The 21,625-nt window shown below is 35.9% G+C and overlaps 1 protein-coding gene across 7 annotated transcripts; it reads right to left on the reverse strand.

Annotated features, from left to right (window-relative positions):
- Positions 1 to 284: 284 nt before the first annotated feature.
- On the reverse strand, positions 285 to 12,537 carry LOC142344130 (uncharacterized). 7 transcript variants are annotated; one of them, XM_075395654.1, is made up of 4 exons: positions 12,533 to 12,537; positions 10,234 to 10,400; positions 805 to 948; positions 285 to 541 (listed from the first exon to the last, which is right to left on the reverse strand). In XM_075395654.1, the coding sequence occupies exons 2-4, from the start codon at positions 10,391 to 10,393 to the stop codon at positions 354 to 356; spliced, it is 492 nt and encodes a 163-aa protein (XP_075251769.1). In that variant the 5' UTR covers positions 10,394 to 10,400; positions 12,533 to 12,537; the 3' UTR covers positions 285 to 353. The 7 variants fall into 7 exon arrangements, with proteins under 7 accessions (XP_075251769.1, XP_075251768.1, XP_075251766.1 ...); XM_075395653.1 differs by lacking the exon at positions 12,533 to 12,537 and adding an exon at positions 12,273 to 12,395; XM_075395651.1 differs by lacking the exon at positions 12,533 to 12,537 and adding an exon at positions 12,105 to 12,395.
- Between the last annotated feature and the right edge of the window lie 9,088 nt (positions 12,538 to 21,625).

The following is a 21,625-nucleotide window of genomic DNA, read 5'->3' on the forward strand; positions in this document are numbered from 1 at the left end:
GCAAAATATCCTGCGTGTGCACAAACGTGAGCAACAGATTGGACATATATGGTTGACTTCTTTTTCTAGGGTCTCATTGGTTTTTTTATCAATGTCATTAACTCTCATGTTTAAAGGAGAAAAAACAGAATCAGTGGTCATTAACTTGATCAAATTGTTAAACAATTAAGTAATTAAGTATGAATTCGTTTTACTACCGTTTTTGATGAACGATAAAAAGCACTTTTCAAACTTGAGGTTATATAATTTCGCGCTCAGAATGAAACTAGAATCTTAAGCGTGGCTATACGTGGAGGGAGGGGAGGGAATGAAGGAAATAGTATTTCTCATTCACGATTCACTATTTATACAGTTTAGCTGGCAGGTGTTGCGTTGTCGCCACCTGATCTCATTTCCACAACCGAGAGGAAGATTAGTTCTGCCATGAGAACGAGAGACGCGATCCATCCTAGCCAGGGTACTACTGTTCCCCAGCTGACAGAGCCAGTCAAATCATCATACTGAGCTGTCATTGAGGAGCACGCAATCAGCAGGAATAGAACTAAACACAGGGTGTAGTTTACATTCTGCCAGCCCACCCCCCCCCCCCTCCCCACCCCACCCCACCCCTTATGGCCCCACCCCCGTTATTAATCATGAGTTGTTGCATATCACATTACTCTATGTACGGAAATGGAATGTGCAATGAGTGTCAAAATAAATTTCTGTTCAGTAGGTGCTTGGGGTGGAGGGGAGGTAAATGATTTTAAGATACTATAATTTCATTTCAATTTTAAGAAGACAACTTACAAGAATACAACTTACAATGAATAACCCCAATAAATGCAGCAGCAGGTGTGAGCAATTTCTCTTCCACAATGAAGGTCCCTCCGAGCACTGCAGCTAGTGCCAAGGCAACCAGAATATCCATTATGAAGAAAGCCCTGGCTGCTCGCAGTTTGCTACTGTCTGAAAAATTGGAGGATAATTAAAATAAATCCCTTTTCAACGAAACCTGAAATATCAAGATACCATTAGGAAAATATTTTACATAAAAACATAGCGTCATAATATGAAGTGGCAAAATGACCTTTGTACTGGAAGGAGAAAGAGTCTTCAGCTCCTGGGCTGATAAAAGATAAACATGTAAACTAAACAAAAATATTGTAAGAAATTCGCTAAGAGTGTATTTGAAAAGATTTCATAATTTTCAACCCCTTCACTGCCATTTTTTTATGTGCATGTCTACGGTGAAATTGTCTGAGACCTTGAGCTGAGCAGTTTGTTCACATGTTGATGATAATTTATGACTAAAGATACGCCTTAATTTTACTTCGTAACGAAAAGCTATACTCAGTAGTTCAATCTTCAGACTATAAAATCAAATCTCAATATTTTTGTTTATTACAGTCATTGATAATATTATTCTTAAGTAATGATAATCATCAAAGATGTTTCGCGGTTGTTTGGATGATTTAACTGGCGAAAAATGTATTGTATTCTGCGGCATTTTGCATTTATTACCATATAAAGAATTAAAAGTATACTTTTCAAGACAGCCAAAGAGCAGCAATTAAAGTAGATAAGAATTACTTTGATTTTTATGAACAAAATTAAGATCAATCAACTGTAATAGAGACCAAAATAAGAAAAAAATTTCTCAATTATCTTTCTTCAAGTTTCTATATATTTAAAATTTATAGCTCATATTTCTCATATAATGAATTTCTAAAGCTCAGAACTGAAATCTATGTTTCAAAATAGTTTTAACTTATTTATTTTTATCAGGTTTCTTTTGTTAAGAAAATCGTTTGCTTAAAAATGTAAAAAGAAGAATAAAAAATTTGCTTTAATAGCGTGCATTTATTTCAGTTTGTAGGACAACAAAGTAGATGAATCATATCCAACAATGATACAAAATTTCATTGTTTAAGTACTTTAAAAGCTCATGTCTAAAGCAAAATTGAACTAGTTTTAGCAGACCATTTTCCACAGTTCGCTAATGGCAGCAAAATTCTGCTTGTATTTTTCGAAAATTTTTATTACATTGATAACCAGCTGATGAAAATTAACAGATCATAAAAAAATTTAGATTCGAATTTGATTCAAACATTTGTTCTGTTGAACCCATAGAAACCTATCCAGAAACAGATCCCCTTGGGTTGCGAACAGGAGTATCAGACCTAATTGGGTTGTGCAGCGGGGTTGTCAGGCCCCCTTGAGTTGCCTAATGGCGTTGTCAGACCTACTTTTGGACAGCGGGCGCAACAAGACTAAACGTTTAATCATTGAAGTAGAAGTGATAATTAATATTTTGAGAATTATTAATATTTTGGAACTATTTTGGGAAACTATTCTCTTTGTATATTTTTTAATTTCTCGTCGACGACAATTAATATCCATCTAAGCAAAGACGTTCAAATCAATAAAAGAACCTTAGGAAATTTTTAAAATCTGATTAATAACTATAAAAGTGCAACGTTTTTCCAAGGTGAATTCTCTTTAATCCCGGACTGACCGTCAAGTCTTAATCAGTATTGATTCAGTGAAATTGAAAGTCTTGGATCAGTACTGTATCGGAGCTCTGACCATGCCATTTTTCAGACTTGGCATGTCTTAAATCAAGTCTTAAGTCTTGGAAAGTCTTGAGTCAAGTTTTGGTCAAGACTTAACAAGTCTTGTGCAAGTCTTGGCCACGAATTGAAAAATCTTTTGCAAGTCTTGGCGAATACTTGACAAGTCTTGGGTCAAGTATTACGCACAGTTTTATTGTGGTTTGCTTTCATTTGGTAGCAAAAAAAGAAGGCCGCCACTTACAATGTCCTGCCTAAAAAGTTCTTCAAAGTTAAAAAAGAAGCACAATACAACACGAGCATTCCACAAAGTTGACTCGGAAGAGAATGGAAAATATTCTGATATCGCCCAAAGATACCAATCATGGCCACTTTCTTCTACGAATTGAAAAGAAATTGGTTTTTGGGGTGAAAAAATGGGACATTTTAAGTTGGTATATGCTGAATTCAGAAATAGCTTCAGATTGGGATATTTCTCTTGAAATTTTCTTCAAATTTCTGCTAATTCCGAAAGGCAAAAATTACAAATAATTGCTTCTAAAAGATCCACTTTGCGTAACTGCGCAATAATCAAGATTTGACTTAGACTTGACAAGTCTTGAGCAAGTCTTGACGTCTCTTCGCAAATCTTAAGGCTTGAAATAAGAGGTGATAAGTACTGATTTGTGAATTCAAGACGTGTATTTCATTGAAGAAGTACTGATCAAGACTTGAAACTCGTTCCGGGGTGGCTAACTTATACTTTTTATCCGGGGATTGGCTATTTTTTTGCGGCTAGACTTATTGATTCTGATTAGACTGTCCAGACTGCTAGCGAAGTTCTGATAAGATTATCCAGACTATACCTTCACGCAAGGCGGACTATGGACTGCTCAGATGAGAAATTGCAAAGTCTGGATGAAAGACAATAACGGATTTTTCAGACCCTAGACTTGCTGCCAGCGGAGAATTGGTTTTTTTTCTCTGGCTGCACCTCCTGATTCTGATCATGCTATCCGAAATTTGAAAGAGTTTAGATCAGACAGTGCAGCCTCTGGAAAGGGCATTATTCAGATTACCGAGACTATATATCTAGATTATCAGGAATCTAAACTCCTCTGATCCTCTGATCAGTCCGTGTAGATTTTGTATGGGCCCTGATCAGACGTATCAGACTAAAATGTGTGCGCTAATCGCACCATGCGGAGTCTGGATGCGGCCCTTACGTATTTTCCAGACCAAAAGCATGCTGAAAGACTCTATCAAGGGATCAAGCCTTGTCACTCTCTGCCCAATTTAAGTCAATCTAATCAGAGCCGTCTTGGCATGTTCACCTCAATATCTGTAGTGTTTTAAAGGGTTGCTCAAATTGACGCATACGCAAGACAAGCGTTGTGTTTGAAAGTGTGAACCGTTTCAATTAATTGGCTCATATTAATAGACTTTGAAATAGGGGCTCAGAACAGTGAAAAAATTTTCGCCAACATACCGAAAGGCACCCAAGAAAGCGGGGTTTATTCGTGTATTCCCCTTTATAAAAAAGCTTTGAAAACTATGAGTTAATTTAATTGCAAAAAAAACTTATTGCCAATTCATAAAAAAGCTTTGAAAAATATGGATTATTTTAATTGCAAAAAAATTGCCTTTTCGTTTCGGGAAAGGAGACATGGATTTAAAGTGAGATTAATTTAAACTCAATTAAAACTTTTTCTAGAAGCAATATGGGTTTTGATTGGAAAAATGATTGTAGATCAGTAAAAATTTGAGTTTCAGAAAGTTTGAGAATCTTTTTGAACATCACTTGAAATTTTGAGTACAATTTGTAGCGAAGAGAGTGACTTCGTACAACACACATTTGCGACATGCAGTGTGAGCCAAACGAAAATCAAAACACTGTCTCAAAAAAGCTAGATGAAGAATTTGTCAATTAACACTTTCACAATGTATTTCAAATTACAAAAATGGTATTTCAAATTGTATTAGCTGACTCCATTTACTGTCAGAGAAGCTTAGAGGACTTGAACCTACTATCTCCAGAACCGCGTTCAGGCACCAAAGCTCTGCTGAAGCTGCAACTTTGTTAGTTTGATATACAACAAGCTGATATTTACACTTTCAATATTGAGATGAAGCATTCTAACGATTGATTTGAAATAAAAAAACGCACCCCTCAAAGTTGTCGAAAATGTTTTTTGAAAAGGCATTTGCTCTTCAAAAGAAGTCTAACTCTTTTTTAACGAGTGGCAAAGTTACTCGAAGACTAGCTTTTCTACCAAAACTGCATAGTTCAGTTCAACAACCCATCCTTGATGCGACTAGAATCAGGTGTTTAGGGACCTGAAATTGGCTTCTATATCAATTGAAAAGTATGCTAGCTGCTAGCGGATTTTGAAAGTATGCTAGCTCAATGAATTTTTTGCATCGGAAAAGCGACTGAGAATTAGATGCTATCATTGGCGGCAAACGGGTGTAAGGTCTAAATACGCAGCAGCCAAGTTTCTTAATTTTTGTGAAAAATTATGACTGTTCCAGGTAACAAGACAGCGAACAGACCCAGTGTCAATTATTGATCGGGAAAAATGTTTTCTCAACCCAGGTTGAGGTGACATCCGGAAGTGATCTCTGATAAGACCGTTCCAGACGAAAGTAACATCTGATCAGACAATCCCATACTCAAGTGTCCACTGATAAGACTGAAGTGCGCTCGAAACACCGTGTGCGCTTGGAGTGCGCTCGAAGTAGTCTCTGATCAGACCACGCCAGACGGAAAAGACCTCTGATCAGACCGAAATCAGACCACTGTCCAGACGGCTGTGACGCAATGTCCCAGACCAACCAAGACCATTGTCCAGACGATTGTGCGCTCAAAATTACTTCTGATCAGACTATTGTGGGCTCGAAATCACCTCTGAAATCACCTCTGAATTGTTTTCACTATGAACGAATCTCTTTAATTTTTCTGTAAAATGTTCAATGCCGACCCAGGCCAACCTACACCAATCAATGCAACCATTGGATAAAATTTGATGTTTACAGTATTAATTTCTTCTAAGGAAAAGCTAGTTTAAAAAGTTTTGCAAGCGAAAAGAAAACCCAACTGAGAAAAACATTTATCTAGTATACCATTAACTCATGTTTTGTCTCAATGGGTATACAGCTTTCCATAAGAAACGTCGTGGCCAGTTAATCAAAATTTCCTCTTAAGGGGACCAGCATTTGCTCTCTGCTGGACTCCTTCGATTCTGATCAGAGTCATCAGACTTTAAATGTGTCTCTGATCAGAGTGCTGTTTTTTTGTTGCCTCTTGGCAGAGCCAACATCTTAGAAAATGTATACATAAAACGAAAAGAAAAAAAAGCGCTCGAAATGATCTCTGATCAGACCCAATTGCGCTCAAAATCTTCTCTGATTAGACTAATGTGCGCTTGAATCCACCTCTGATCAGACCATCCCAGACGGAAATAACCTCTGATTAGACCATTACCACCCGGAAGTGACCTCTGATCAGACCATCCACAGACCGAAGTGACCTGTGATCATACTATTTTGCGTTCGAACCAACTCCCAGACGCTGTAATTTTGGTCTGCAAACACGTCGATTGCATTGGACTTGGGTCTGATCAGAGGTCACTTCCCTCTGGCACCTCAACCTGGGAAACAATAAATTATTTTAGATGCAATGATTATGTGTTCAGCGTGGTGAATAAGAATTGCTATGATTAACCATTGTTGAACATCAGCAAACAAGTTTTGTTCTCCCTTCACTTAACAGAATTCACTTATTGGTCTCCTCTTCATAATTTGCGCATATGCGAAATATAAGAAAACCATGGTAGCTACTAACGCATCTTTCCTTATCCAATGCATATTGGTGTTTATATGTTTTAAATGTTCAATTCAAAAACAAAAATTCAACCTGTTGCCTAGCTAACGGTTTCCGACCTAATCAGACCGGTTTCAACTTAAACAGTCGTCTCTTTGTTGCACTGTACACAGTAACGATGAAAACTGCAATATAAGGTTTGCACAAATTGATGTCAAACAATGAGGCTAAAGTTCGAGCTGAAGGAGAGGTAAAAATGGCGAACAACTGCTGAACGTGCAAAGTGGTTTTCTATTTCGTGAGTAACTCAAGCAAAAGACTTGAAACAACTTCGAGAGAAGAGAACAAAATTAATGAATGAAGAATATTTCGTTGGATGGTTATGTAAAGGTACAAAATGATGCATCAAAAATGATATCCGAATGAATCAATAATAAGACCTAAAAACTGATTCTCTCATTTTTGCGAAAACACAAACTAACTGTTAGGAACAAGCAATAATTTAGTAAAAAAAATGTGCTGTTGGTAGAGGTTGTTTCATTCAAAAATAGCAAAAATATATTTTTTTTTGCTTAATTTTTCCCTTTCTTAAAATGCATCAATCAAAACAGAAAATGAAGCGGAAAATTTTTTTGATCTGCATAATCTGTTACGGCAAACATATATTACATATTGGTGTTGCTGTAATTTCAAAACTGATTGGGTTTGAGAACCAGAAACGAATATTCACAGGGAAAAACTGTCAATTTTTTCAATTACGCGGCTCAAAAATCTCGTATGGCAGGAGACAGTAATTAATGATAAGTCTACAGAGATTCGTTTTGAAACAATGAAATTTAATGAAAACTGAAGCGCTAAAGTAAGCAACCTTTTTTGTCAACGGAAGGCAAAGAGCAAAAAAACCTCAGTAGAATATGTATTTGATTAAAAATCATCTCATCAAAAATACTTTAGAAAACATGGACCGAGTGAATGCGAGCATGTAACGAGGTGAGAATATGGGCCTTTTTTTGATTACGTACACAATGGTGGATTTCTTGTGTATATACACTTAATTTTATCACCTATTTTTTCGACCAATGATTTGATGTTAGAGTTGTAAGCGTGCGTTGAAACTAATACCACTGATCGAAATTCGATCACATTTGCTTCAATTTTGCAAAATTTTGTACTCATACTTCAGCAAGCGTGTCTTTGGTGCTAGTGAAAAGTTCCTCGGACAAATGTTTGTATCCACTTTTTACGGCATAAGTCACCGGTTTCCAGAGTACAAGAAGTTCATTTTTTATTTTCAGGTCACCATTTTCTACGGTAAAAGTATCAAACAGCCAAAAGAGAAAGCCTGTTTGGTAATTAATTTCTGAAATACCTCTCTCAATGCTATTTGCGGATTATGAAGACAACTAGCAGTTTTTCCTTTACACAGATTGCTATGCACAAGAAAAATTAAGCCTTTGAGTTCTGTCTCAATTTATGATTAATAAATTTTGGGCTATTAGGTTTCAGTCTAATTACATGATCAAAATGGTGGAAGTTGGTTCATTTTGTCCATGAATACCAGTTAAAAATTTTAAGCCATTTGTAAGACATAATTCACGTATTTCAATGTTTAACGTAACTTTATTCTATCGTAGAAAATGATACAAGCACCAAAAAAGTGGGTAAAAATATTGTCATCCGTTACAAAAAACGCAAAATTTAATGGAATTCGCTTATCCAGACATTGGATACGTAATGTTATGATACGCAAGAATACGCTACTTTGTCACAAATATCAAACGGAAAGTTCTGAACTTTAAAAAACGATAGGAGCTAGATAAAAAAACAGCAAGAAAACTATCCAAATAAAATAAAGGCACAAAAATGAATTATACCGAATTTCGAAAAATGCAGTAAGCTATCAATAGCAGATTACACATTTTTTCACTTGCTAAAAACTGTTTGTAATTGAAAGATTTTTTTGTTTTGCATACTATGCTTCAACGTCTCTCTGCTGGAAAATTTCTCGCAAGGTATCAAACGCAAATCTACGCTGCAGAAACTTTCCTTGATACTCCGAGCGCAATCAGAGGCAAGGAATTAGGTTTTCACAGTTTTCATTGCGTATTGAGTAGAATTTTATGTAATTCGAAAGTCTTCAAAATGCAAAAATGTTGCGAATAAAAATCGGAGAAATTGCTTTATATCCAATATCCGGTCTCTCTAAAAACTAAATTTTTAACACACTAGAAAACTTGAAAGATGACAAAGAAATTGTTTTATTAATTTGAATCTAATACAGACAAAATAAAGAATTTAAGGTTTTGGCAAAGTTGTCAAATCAAATCATTTTTTGACTTTTCTATTGTTATTGTTTTCACAACTTAATGCAGCATTAGGTTCAGCTAGATGGATCGGGAGTTTGAACGCTAACATGAACTCTTGTTTTAAAAAGTCAGAATTCCAGATGAATCTGACACTCGCTCGCAATGCCTTCACCTCAAAAATGTCCTGAAATTACACAAACTCATCCCCAGTGATTGTGGAATTTTTTTGTGTAAGATCTGATAAGATGCTAACGAAGAGTTTCTTTCGTTTAAGATCTTACTTGATAAGGATTCTGATGAGATTGCAGTTTTTCTAGTGTATAATATAATAAGATGCTTAGTAAGCATCATAAAAAACGTTTTAGCAGATCCTACACATGAAAGATTCTCAAGCAGAATTTTTATCGTGTAAGATCTTATAAGAAGGAATTTTTATCGTGAAAGATCTGATAAGATGCTTACTTAGAATTTTAATTGAGGAAGGTCGGACACATTGTTTGATATGATTTTGTAAGGGGATGCATTTTCTTATCAGTTCTTATAAGGCCATTTTTTACGAAGTTTGTCAGAATAAATTCCAGAATCATTGGGGATATGAAAAAGGTCTATATAATCTTTGAACTGCTTAAAACCTCGAAATTGGAATACCTGAAAAAATGTACGTTGGCATCAATAACTTCACAAATTGATTGTTTTCGTGTTCTTTTACACCAGCAATTTTAGCATACGTAGTGGACTACCAGCTGAAACCAGCTTAAAGGCTACACCTAGACGTCGGTCGTAACCAGTGCTTTTCGGTTCAAAGTAATAAAACTAGAATATAAAAATCCTCTATTAGAAAAAAAAATATTGCAATGCATATCAAATAAAAACTAAAATGCCCAGGCCACTCAGCAACAAAAAACAGTCTGTCAACTAATGAATTCGTACTATTGATTATAACGCTCTGTAATCATACTTCGGGCATTTTGACCCCCCCCCCCCCCAGCTCCATTGTTCGTATATATAGCACGTATAATCGAGAGTTGAAAAGAGTAAGCATCCAGTTAGCTGGAGATCAGTAAAGTTTAATTCGATCAAAATAACATTGTGCCACCATTAAATTATTAAATTACAGTTATTTTTCGTTCCTACAGTGCCTGCGCTGGGGGATATTTCATGAAATATATAACAATTGCAACTGCCTATAATTCACAGTGAAGTGGAGAAAATATGCAAGAGGATAAATTAGGCAAATATGCGTGATAGTGACCTCATTCATTGCATCACATTCAACTTTTTGTGCATAATTTTGAAAAGACCATTTATTGACCATTGAAAGAATTATTTTGTTGGATACATTGACTCGACCCATGAAAAGAGTGAGCTCGACCGTTTTCATCCATGAAAAGATCGTGTATGGACCCATGGAAATAGTTTGTATTGATTTAAGGTATATCATCGACCGTTTAAATTGGGTTAATACCATTCACCCCCCTCCCCTTTACTTTTTGGTCTATTCATAAAGTCTAGATCTCGACTAAGGTCGAACGGTGAGCCCCGGATTTTGACTGGAATGTCGGGAAGTACTCACGGTAGTCGGCGCAACTGTCGGAATGGCAGAATTCCCATAGACCTCCATGGAGAGATCCATCTTCCCAGCCATGTTTGGAATGGGCGAAACAGGCAAACACGAAACTCACAATCAGCAGACACATCGCAATAATCACAAACAATGTCTTCGAGTTATCCATTATCAACCTAGTATGATTCACGCACTTTTTTCTTAAAGTATAGTATCTATAGTATCTATAGTATTCTTAAAGTATAGTATATCTGCCTTACTGGATTGATAACTTCAACAAAATTGTTTACCGAAATTATGGGGTCGAGGAAATGCGGATAAAAAATGTTTAAAAAATATGTAAAATTGTCATCTAGCAAGGTAATCTTCTGAGCACTTGGAAGAGATCTAGTAATTTTTAGAATTGTGTGGTTTTTTGGACTGATTGACCGTCAAAGCCTAACAGGCTATTAACAAACGCAGAGTTAGAGCACAACCAAATTTCTGCTGAGATCCGACAAAGTTTGTGTCTCGTTAGAAGTTGTTTTTGTAATGTCGGCAATTAAAAAGCATGGCATGGCACATACCACCAATAGTACGATCTATTTTAATTTCTAGCTTCAGAGTACTTACAAATTCAATATTCTTTGTGTGAAGCAAAGCGTAACCATTATGCCATTGGCCATCGATATCTAAATTAAAAGCGATGTTATGTTACAGTTATCAAAATTTTCAAAACTTTATCTACGCTCAAACTGTTCCGATTGTTATTTGCCATAATTCTTTTGCTGGCCGTTTTCCCGTGCAAAAATCCATGCAATAACCGGTTTTCTGGAATTGATGTTATGGGCGAAGATGAACGCCGACTTTTATAATCTCTGTTAAGTACTGAAATCAAGTCACTTTGCTTTAATCAGTGGATGAGGTATATGAACTAATCTAAACCTAGAGTTTCTAGAATTTCAGACAAAAAAAAATTTTCGTCCTTTGTAAAGCATTTAGATAAGCTTAACCTTTGATTTTTTGATGCAGCTAAAAATAATTGAATGCACATTCTGATATTTTACTGCCAGTATAGACAGCAAATAGCGTTGCTTGCTATATCAAACGTTTCCCAATTCAAATTATATACAAAAACAGTGCCGAAAAAGTAAAAATTAAAAAAAAATAATAATTAGACTATATAATGTTTACTCTGGTTTGACCTTGTCCAGCTCAAACTGAGGGAAGACCTTTTGGTCTTTTCCATGCTTAACCTTTGATTTTATTGTTGTTCAAATCATATCTGATCAGACCAAAAGATTTTTTGCGTGTGAACAAGGCATTGAGCTTCTGCATTACTATACCTTTAGCTAAAAATTTTAGATTATGTTTAAATGAGTTCAAATTTGAATCACAAGAAAAAATCAAAACTAAGTATTATAAGCTCATGGTGTTCTAACCGAATTCGTTCGTTTGAAAATTGCAAAACTTCGAAACTTCAGAATATCATACGCAGAAGCAGATGCTTGCATTTCAAGGTACCTCGGATCAGACATAAAGTGTGTTTAAAACAACTTTTATGCCCTCAAATGAGCTTCAGATGCCAGAAAAAGATCTGATCAGAACAAAAAAATCTCCGCAACTTGCGCCCGTGTACATTCGAACAGTCCGGATCATGCGCCCGTGTACATTCGAACTTGGTTTCAGCAGCCTTGGCATGTGACCACAAATCGACCGTCTTACCGGTTTTGGTTTAGTACTGAAGACCGCAAGATGTTTCGATGACTTTTATCCAGAAAAAAAGAAATTAAAACAAAAAACTGTTTGATATCAGGCAGGGAATATAATGTTGAATATATCGACCCAAACAGCGCGAATTTTAAGAATATATCGCTCTTAAAGTTAAATAGAGTAATAACCAAACGCTGAGAAAAAACTAAACTTTCAAACTTATATAATGACTACAATCATACAATGTACTTTAAATAACTTGACTATGTTTGAAAAATTGTTCAAAATCGTAATGTGGTCTTAATTATCAAAAGCAATGCTATCAAAAGCAAGTCAGAACTGAAGTAAAACACAACTTAAGGCCTTCAAATTGTAAACTCGCTTGGTTATAAAGTTACAAGATATATAGTTTAATTGTATAAAATAGAATTCTTTGGTCTCATAACCGATTAAAAACACAGATTGGTAACTGTGCGGTTATTTTGACTAGTGCAAAAAGTTAGCTTATATCTAAAGTATCCCTATTTAGTATTACGCAAATACGCTAATGCAAATAACCAAAATACAATGTATTGATTTTTCTCAATCGTTTTGTATTTCAGCCTTTTATTTATACGTTATAACACAATTCCTATGGCGTCTGTCATTCTAAAGCACAAAACTTGCAGAAAAAATGGAGAACGCCAAGTTGGAATCTAAGTAGCGTTTTGTTGAGGACACTTTGCGATTGTAAGCACAGCTGAAGCTCAACTATCAATGTGTGTGCTCTATTAGTCATGCATGGGATAATAAAGCATAGTTATGCAACCAGGAATTACTGCAGCTTTATTCACTGTTACATAACTATAGCAATGAGCGTAACAGCGTTAGTAATGAGCGATTGGCAAATATAATGTTCCTACCCGGACTACACTAAATTATTTTTTCAGCGCTGAATCATGATAACTTTTGTTCTGAATTTTGGACTGCCAAGTATCATGATCATGTCAGAGTAAAAAATCAGGACAACCTAGTTTCTCTGAATTTGTTCTGAACTACATGACAAAATCACACTGTGGAATTACTGCTCAGAACAAAATATCATTCTGGAAAAAAATATCAGAAAAAAACTCATTGTACGATAAACCATTGTTCAAATTATTTGTTTCGAAACAGAATAATCCTGTAAAACGTGGCGTCAAAGTAAACAGAATCTGTTCTCTTGGCTGAGTAAAAATGACAACTACCAGTTGATAACTCTCAGTTGACAACTAACATAACGAACCGTCTCTTGGTCCGAATAACCCGGGTCAGGGACCCCCCCCCTCGAACTGTAGGTCACTGTAAGTAACTGGAACTGTAGGTAACTCTAACTGTAGGAAAAGGTAAGTACCTGGAACCCCCCCCCCTCGTGCCACAAATCCACCCCCCCCCCCACCCAACCCCTCGTTCCACAAATCCACACCCCGTATCACATATCCAACACCCCTTCTCTCCCCTCCCATCTTGTTTTCTATTCAAAATGAGGCGTTTCGATTTCCCTATCTGTGGACACCATCGTCGTCACCACCGTTCACGGAAGCACCATTGCTTTGAACTCATCTTCCATTTCCCGAATTGTGGACAACACCGCCGTGTCCATAGTTCAAATTTTGCTAGTTTCAAAATTGAAATAAACGCCTATGAAAGTGGGGAAAGAATCCGTGGTGGTGGTGGTGGTGGGGGGGGGGGTTGTCGCAACCCCTGGATCTATTGTATCTACTGGATCTATCTCTTACTGGATCTATCTATCGTAACGTGTCCTTACGGCGTAGAGGACCCCCTTTTGCATTCAATTGCTTCATGCACATTTTTTTTGGTGAAATCGAAAATTTCAAAATTTGCATGAATTTTGTCTGATCATGGTAAAAATCAAGTTCAATCTGTCAAGTACAAAATCATGATTAAAAAAGTTTTTCTGAGTTTGTCTTGCTCATAAAAACTTAAAAATGGACTGCAAATGAATTTTGGACTGCCAAGTAATGAATTTGGACTGCAAATGAATTTTGGACTGCCAACAAATTCAGAGAAACTAGGTTGTCCTGATTTTTTACTCTGATCGGCCTAAAATTAGGCTGATCAGAGTAAAAAATCAGGACAACCTAGTTTCTCTGAATTTGTTCTGAACTACATGACAAAATCACACTGTGGAATTACTGCTCAGAACAAAATATCATTCTGGAAAAAAATATCAGAAAAAAACTCATTGTACGATAAACCATTGTTCAAATTATTTGTTTCGAAACAGAATAATCCTGTAAAACGTGGCGTCAAAGTAAACAGAATCTGTTCTCTTGGCTGAGTAAAAATGACAACTACCAGTTGATAACTCTCAGTTGACAACTAACATAACGAACCGTCTCTTGGTCCGAATAACCCGGGTCAGGGACCCCCCCCTCGAACTGTAGGTCACTGTAAGTAACTGGAACTGTAGGTAACTCTAACTGTAGGAAACTGTAAGTACCTGGAACCCCCCCCCCCCCCCTCGTGCCACAAATCCACCCCCCCCCACCCAACCCCTCGTTCCACAAATCCACACCCCGTATCACATATCCAACACCCCTTCTCTCCCCTCCCATCTTGTTTTCTATTCAAAATGAGGCGTTTCGATTTCCCTATCTGTGGACAGCATCGTCGTCACCGCCGTTCACGGAAGCACCATTGCTTTGAACTCATCTTCCATTTCCCGAATTGTGGACAACACCGCCGTGTCCATAGTTCAAATTTTGCTAGTTTCAAAATTGAAATAAACGCCTATGAAAGTGGGGAAAGAATCCGTGGTGGTGGTGGTGGGGGGGGGGGGGTTGTCGCAACCCCTGGATCTATTGTATCTACTGGATCTATCTCTTACTGGATCTATCTATCGTAACGTGTCCTTACGGCGTAGAGGACCCCCTTTTGCATTCAATTGCTTCATGCACATTTTTTTTTGGTGAAATCGAAAATTTCAAAATTTGCATGAATTTTGTCTGATCATGGTAAAAATCAAGTTCAATCTGTCAAGTACAAAATCATGATTAAAAAAGTTTTTCTGAGTTTGTCTTGCTCATAAAAACTTAAAAATGGACTGCAAATCTACTGATTCAGAACTGCTTTTGTTAGTTAATATGGGAATATAAAGATTCAGCGCTGAATTGTCCTGGGACTAGGGTCCGGGTACCACTAATTCAAATGTTATTCAACAAAAAATCAACAACACCGGATAACTGACTTTCGTATAAAATTCATGTTTATCGCTCAAGGTCATGAAAAGTTTGTATGAATTCATGACTTCATGGTAGTCTCACCAAAAGACTGCATATATATTGAGCCTTCGTCAAGTATTTCAAAAAGTTTAAATCTTTTACAAATTGTAAATTGCTCAGAAAAGACTCGAGCATGAAAATGACACCATTCAGTCGCATTATAAACAATTGAAAAAAAACTTTAAAACTCCGAAAATGAATTATGTCGCAAAAAAATCAGCAAAATTTTATAAATGCACTAAGTAAAAATTTAGTTTTAAATCTCGAAATTCACAAATTGTCGCCTCATTTGAAATGGAATTCATGAATCACAAAATTTGTGTTTCTGTAACACTTCCTGAAGCAATTGTTTTTGAAAATCATACACACTGATATGTCAAATATCCCAAGTAAAAGATTATCATAAAACCTTCTTTGATTTCATACTAGGTCATATATGATTCTTAATTTAAAAATGATTGGCCAAATAATCTGATAGGTTTAAAATCAAGTACAACAAAGGAAATTGCGAAATATTCAGTGATTATCGATGTTGGGTGATCGGGTTGTCCTCCACTCGGCCTCTGAGTGGCCGCTTACCCTCCCCCCACCTAACTGGGGGTTGCAACCACGGAAAGGTATTCGTTACGCTATATTCTGTTTATTTTTTTACAAAGAGGCAACACTCTCTGAGCTATGAATTTGCAATTCTGATTTTTTGATAATTAGTAATTTAAAAAGAGAGCGCAAACTTTGGTGAAAAATGATGCTGCAAACATTGAAACAACAAAACTATTAAACAATATGATTTTAAAAAACAGTAATCCTTAAAACTATTCCAAAATGAATTAGTTCTGAACAAATTACATTTTAAAAATATGGTAAACTAATAGAAAACAATAATTTTATCCGATCAAGTAATTTTGAGTTTATGTTGAAAATGAGAACTTTGATTCTATCCCGTCCTGTCAGAGATATGGAGTTCCCGCTATACTTTCACCCTTTGAAGATGATACTAACAACAATATTTGAAAAAGTGAGGAAAATCAACAGAAAAAAGTGGAGATCTCCTCAATGGCCAAGTAGTCGTTTCAAATTAACTGAAAATTATTGTAAAAGAAAAATTAAATTTTTCACACAAATCTTTCAAATGAAAAAAAATTACATAAAATTACGCTAAACCAGGCATTTTTTGCCAAATTTCGATCTAGGTAATCAACAGATTTATAGTAAAATCATGAAGAAGTGAATTTTGCGGGCTGAAAAATCTTGCGAAGCCAATTAGTGGTCAGTTAATCCATATATAAACGTTATCGATAAAATATTTCTGCCGTGACAAACAACCGAACGAAAAAAACATCCGATTATCGAGATGTATGCCAAATAAAGTTTCAATTTTTGAAAAAAATAAAACATTTATTAATGTTTTGGTTTTTTGTCAAGCGCCGCTTCCTTATACTCTACTGGTTTTTGAGCAAAAAACTCAGTAAAATTGTTAAAAAATGGTTAAGAAATGTTGAGAAAAATTTGAACTCATAGACTGGTATTACTGCTGCAGCTTTTTCCTAATTTGTTGTTCTTATTCTTAATGGCTTTACTTTTTGCACTGCTTCTCGTTCTTAAACGTTTCGTAAATTATTCACGCAATGCTGACTTCCAATAGTTCAGAACTCAAATCAAAAGAATTTGCTATTCTGGTTTGGATATCTTTATTAAACTTAGAAACTAGAACGCCAATACTTGAAAAGAATGATGCGGTTAATATTGAAACTCAGTAATAGTTTTGGGCAAAAATAGGGCAAGGAAAAATCAAATATTGGTAAAAAATGGAAAAGAAAACAAATGTGAAAATTTTCGAACTATATGGTAAAAAAGACTGTTATCCTTAACTTTTTCAAAAGGAATTAGCTCAAAACAAATTACATTTTCAAATTATGGTAAACTATGAGAAAACAATCATTTTATCAAATCAATTAATCGTGAGCTTGTGTTGAAAATGAGATCTTTGATTCTAAATAATCCTCTCAGAAATACAGAGTTCCCTTTATACTTTTAACCTTTTCAAGATGATATAGACACCAATTTTTGGAAAAATGAAGAAAATTTTTAGAAAATTTTGGAGATCTCTTCAGTGGCCAAATAGTAGTTTTGAAATATCTGAGAATTAAAACAATGCAAAATAAACAATGTTTCATATAGATCTTACGAATAAAATAATTTACATAAAATAGCGCAAAACCAGGCAGTTTTCACCGTTTTTCAATCTAAATAAACCATAGATAAGAAAAATGTTGTGATAAAATCATAAAGAAGTAAATTTTGTGGGCTGTAGAATCCTGCGAGACCAATTAGTGGTCAGTTAGTAGTCCCACTCCTTTTTTCGATAAAATGTTTCTGCCCGCGAAAAACCACGAATGAAAAAACAATTATGGAGATGTCTGCTAAATAATTTATCACTTTTTGGAAAGTGTCAAAACATCTTTTAATCTTTTAGTTTTTTTGACGCGAGGTGCTTCATTATATTTGAATTGATTTCGCGCAGAAGAAAAATTTGTTGTTTTATGTTGAGAAAAATGCCCACTCCTAGATTCGTATTATTGCAGCAGTTTCATCATTTTTGATTCTTATTCCATTGGTGTTTATTATTTGTACTGCTTCTCTCATTGCAAAGTGTTCCGCACAAACTTCAACCCGCACTAGGTTGATTTTCAGCTATTTAAAATTCAAGTCATAACAAGGAGATGTCTATAATAAAATAAAATAAATAAAACAAACATTTTAGCCTATACTTCATTAGAAAAGATATGGGACCTGTCCTCAATGCAACTGGTTAACAGGTCAAACAAAAAAGAGCAAAGAGGTGCGAAGTTCAAAAATAAGTTCCTCCTTTTGAAAGCAATTAATTTCACCAGTATTGTCATTAGATATCATCTAAAATCCTTAAAATGTTCATATCTCCAAAAGAAGCAATTGGGACATGTCAAAATCTAATGTTCAATTGCGAAAAAATTCCAAGCCAATGGGACCTACGACTATTGTTATAAAAAGACAATGAAAATCCTAAAAAAAAGTACAAATATAAAAAAAATATCAAATATTTTATGAAATCTCGTAGTAACAGTAGTAACAAAGCCGAGAAAGAATTGTTTGAAGCTAAAACAGTTATGAATATTAAATAATAGCTCATTGAGAACGAGTTGTCAACTGTGTTTGCAGAGACTGAGCTACAAATCGACCGGAAACTATTTAAAAAATGACGAAGCACAAAAACCCAAATATGTTTTTGACAACAAATATTTTCAGACTTTAAAAAGATTTCAAAAAACAGCGATGGATTAAGTTGCAATACCTCAAGAAGCCAATTGGGCCTGTTAATAATGAAACTAAGTCACGACCCCTAAAAATAACAACAAATGTATAAAGAAGCCAAAACTTTAAACAATATTACGAGATCACACTGTTCAAGGCACTATAATTATAAAAAGTTATCTAAAGCAACTGGAAATTGTCAGTTTCTCCTCATCTTGACATCAAAAGGTCTTCATTATAAAAGGACTACGTAGACATTACAACAAAATCTTACCCAAAAAATGAACAGTGTAGAAATCTCGAATATCTTTTTATGATATTAATGGTCGAAGCAATAAGTCAGAACGTAAAACCAAGCGCGAACAAAAAAACTCGAATCAACAAAAAGAAATGAGACTTCGAATTAGTGAGATTGAGTAAAATAGTTACGAAAATGACAGCAAAAAGGACACCCTTGAAAAATTACTTTTTGTTATTTAATTTTAAAATCAATGAAACAAACAGCTTTAAATTGAAATCTTTAACTGGGTTGATTTATACGTCTCGGGGAAGCAATTGAGAGCTATCGTTATCAGATATATGGCGTAAAACAACAAAAAGAAAGACGTACCTAGGCAGAATCAGAAAATCCATAAATGTTTGCGAAATGAGTGTTTCTAAGCCCAAATAGCTTAAACTATATAAGAGAAACAATTATCATATCCAGATACGCCTTTTCATCAAAACATATTGCGCAATGTTTCATCAATCACTACTCAATTGCTTGAAACATTGTCGTGGTCGATAACACAGGTCAAAGAATTCAAAAACTTAAATTTTAAAATAAATTTTGAAATGAAAAGAAACAAAATTTAGCTTGTATTAATAGTAGTTATCTATGCGAAAATATACAAAAAAATTTAGATTAGCTAAAAATGTTTTACATGATTGGTATGTGAATAGATCTTAACTCCGAATCCCGGAGGTGATTTTCTATTTTCATCAACATTTCATGAGAATCATATATGGCTTGGGTACAGTCGAGTTCATTAGTAGGAGGTCGGTGGATGTTAGAATCAGGTTTCTCTTGGTGGGATAATTTACTTCTGACATATGATTGATAGGTCAATAAGATAATGATAGCGCCAAAACAAAATTATAATTGAGTTTAGTTATGTGGCCATTACTTATCGACACAGCAATAAAGTTCGTCGGGTAAGTTCTTCTTTCGTTCTTTGAAACTTTAATAACGAAAACTTCTAAGTTTCTTGATGTTTCTTTGAAACCATCACATCCTCCCTCCTTTTTTAAGCAAGTTTGTGGATATAGGTTCTCCAAATCTGTCGGGTTGCTTTCGGTTTCTTGTTGATATTTGTGAAGGTTCTGAGGTTTCGGGTATTTGGTGCTCTGCAGATGATGTGGCTGCAGAAGCTTCATCTTGAAGCGAAGGTCCCACATCTGTGCTCTGAAGTTGTTTTTTTTGATTGAGATATGGTCTCCTCCACTGCTGTTTCAGTTTTCACATTGTCCTCGTCTAGTCTTGCAATTTGGTTGTCGCTCACTAGAATAGTCCGTGCTGAGTTTTCGGGCTGTATGAAAGATGTGTTCAAGCCCCTCCTGATGATGAAGGTAGCAGGAACTATCTTTGTGTTTTCGTTGGCCTTAATAGAATGGGTTCGCACAAGTCGAAATCTGCTATTGCTGGCAGTCTCACTCTGCGTCCCAACAAGAGTTGAACTGGAGTTTTGCTCCTCGTCTTTGAAGTGCTGCGATTTGGCATCAGTGCCCTTTGCAGGAGTGCTCCAAATGACACATTAAGGTTGGGACTCCACGCTTGAAGTGCCCGCTTCACTGTCTGAACTGCTCTTTCAGCTAGTCCATTAGCTCTTGGATGATAGACGGGTGATTCTGTTTTCTTAATTCCCAGTGATTCACACCACTGTTTAAAGTCACCACTTACAAATTCAGGACCATTATCAGAAACTAAAGTTTTTGGTATTCCGAATCTTGCAAAGATTTGACTAAGATATATTTTAACTGTTTCTGATGTTCTATTTCCCGCGGGGAAGGCTTCTATCCAACCAGAACCGCGTCAACAATTACTAAGATATTGCCTTGGTCCTTAGCATAACCCCAGTCCATGTGGAGCCGTTCCCAAATGTCGACTTCTGGCCACGTAGAGACTGTTTTTCCCAGGTTAGGCCTGTTCAATTGACAATTCTTACCTTTACTAACAAAGTGTTGAACGTCTTGGGTAATGCCAGGCCACCATGCTATCATTCTGACTGATGCCTCAGTTGCATTCTTCCCGGGATGTGTCTCATGCGCTTTCGCCAAAACCAAGTGTCGTAGTTTGGGTGGACTGAAAGGAACAACACCCCTGAAGATGATTCCATTATGTAAAATAAGTGCATCTTTCTGTTGTTCAAATTTTTTTCCCGCTTCTGAACATTGTTTGCAATTGCCACTTTTGATTCGTTTCATTATGTCCTGGAAGAGTCTGTTTGTTCCAAGTTAAGTTTTGATTTCTGCTTGGGTCACCAAATCACTGTGGGCGAAGTCGATGTTATTGATGGCGAAGCACACTCGATCGTTGTCCGATTCGTCGTCGTCAAATTCCATTCTGCTCAAAGCATCTGCATGGGGTATCTGCTCTCCTGGTGTGTACCTCAACTCATAGTCGAAACCCAATAGAGCTATTGCCCATCTTGTGATTCGCGCTGATGCTGTCTTCGGGATCTCTTCGTCTGGTGCAAAGAGATATTTGAGTGGTTTGTGGTCAGTCTTTAGGGTAAATCGTCTTCCAAGAAACAATTGTTTTAGTCTTGTGACCACAGACACAATTGCCAGTGCTTCCCGCTCTATGTTCGAGTAGTTTTGCTCCGCTGGAGTCAATTTTCTCGATACATATATGACTGGATGTCCTTCTTGCGAAAGAACCCCGCCAATGGTTTTTTCAGAGGCGTCAGTAGTAACTACTGCTTCTTTTTGTAGACTATATGGCTGTACTATTGGGTTGGCACATAATATAATTCATTTTTTATGTCTTCAAAGGCTTTTTCTTGCATTTTGTCCCATGAAAAAAAAGCTATTTCTTATGTTATTTAGGGGTAGCATTTTTGTTGCAAAATATGGAATCATTCTTCCGTAAAAATTAGCTAGCCCAACAAACGATTCGA

This window comes from Convolutriloba macropyga, chromosome 8 (genome assembly GCF_964194025.1).
Source record: "Convolutriloba macropyga chromosome 8, txConMacr16.3, whole genome shotgun sequence".
Classification (NCBI taxonomy): Eukaryota; Metazoa; Xenacoelomorpha; order Acoela; family Convolutidae; genus Convolutriloba; species Convolutriloba macropyga.

Excerpts from the sequence above, each read along its gene's own strand:
- LOC142344130 (XM_075395654.1), bottom strand. The coding sequence starts at position 10,393 with ATGGATAACTCGAAGACATTGTTTGTGATTATTGCGATGTGTCTGCTG. Across the intron at positions 949-10,233 it reads CGACAGTTGCGCCGACTACC|ACAGTAGCAAACTGCGAGCA; the intron begins GTGAGTACTTCC and ends CCAATTTTTCAG. Across the intron at positions 542-804 it reads ATTTATTGGGGTTATTCATT|TTCTATTCCTGCTGATTGCG; the intron begins GTAAGTTGTATT and ends CCCTGTGTTTAG.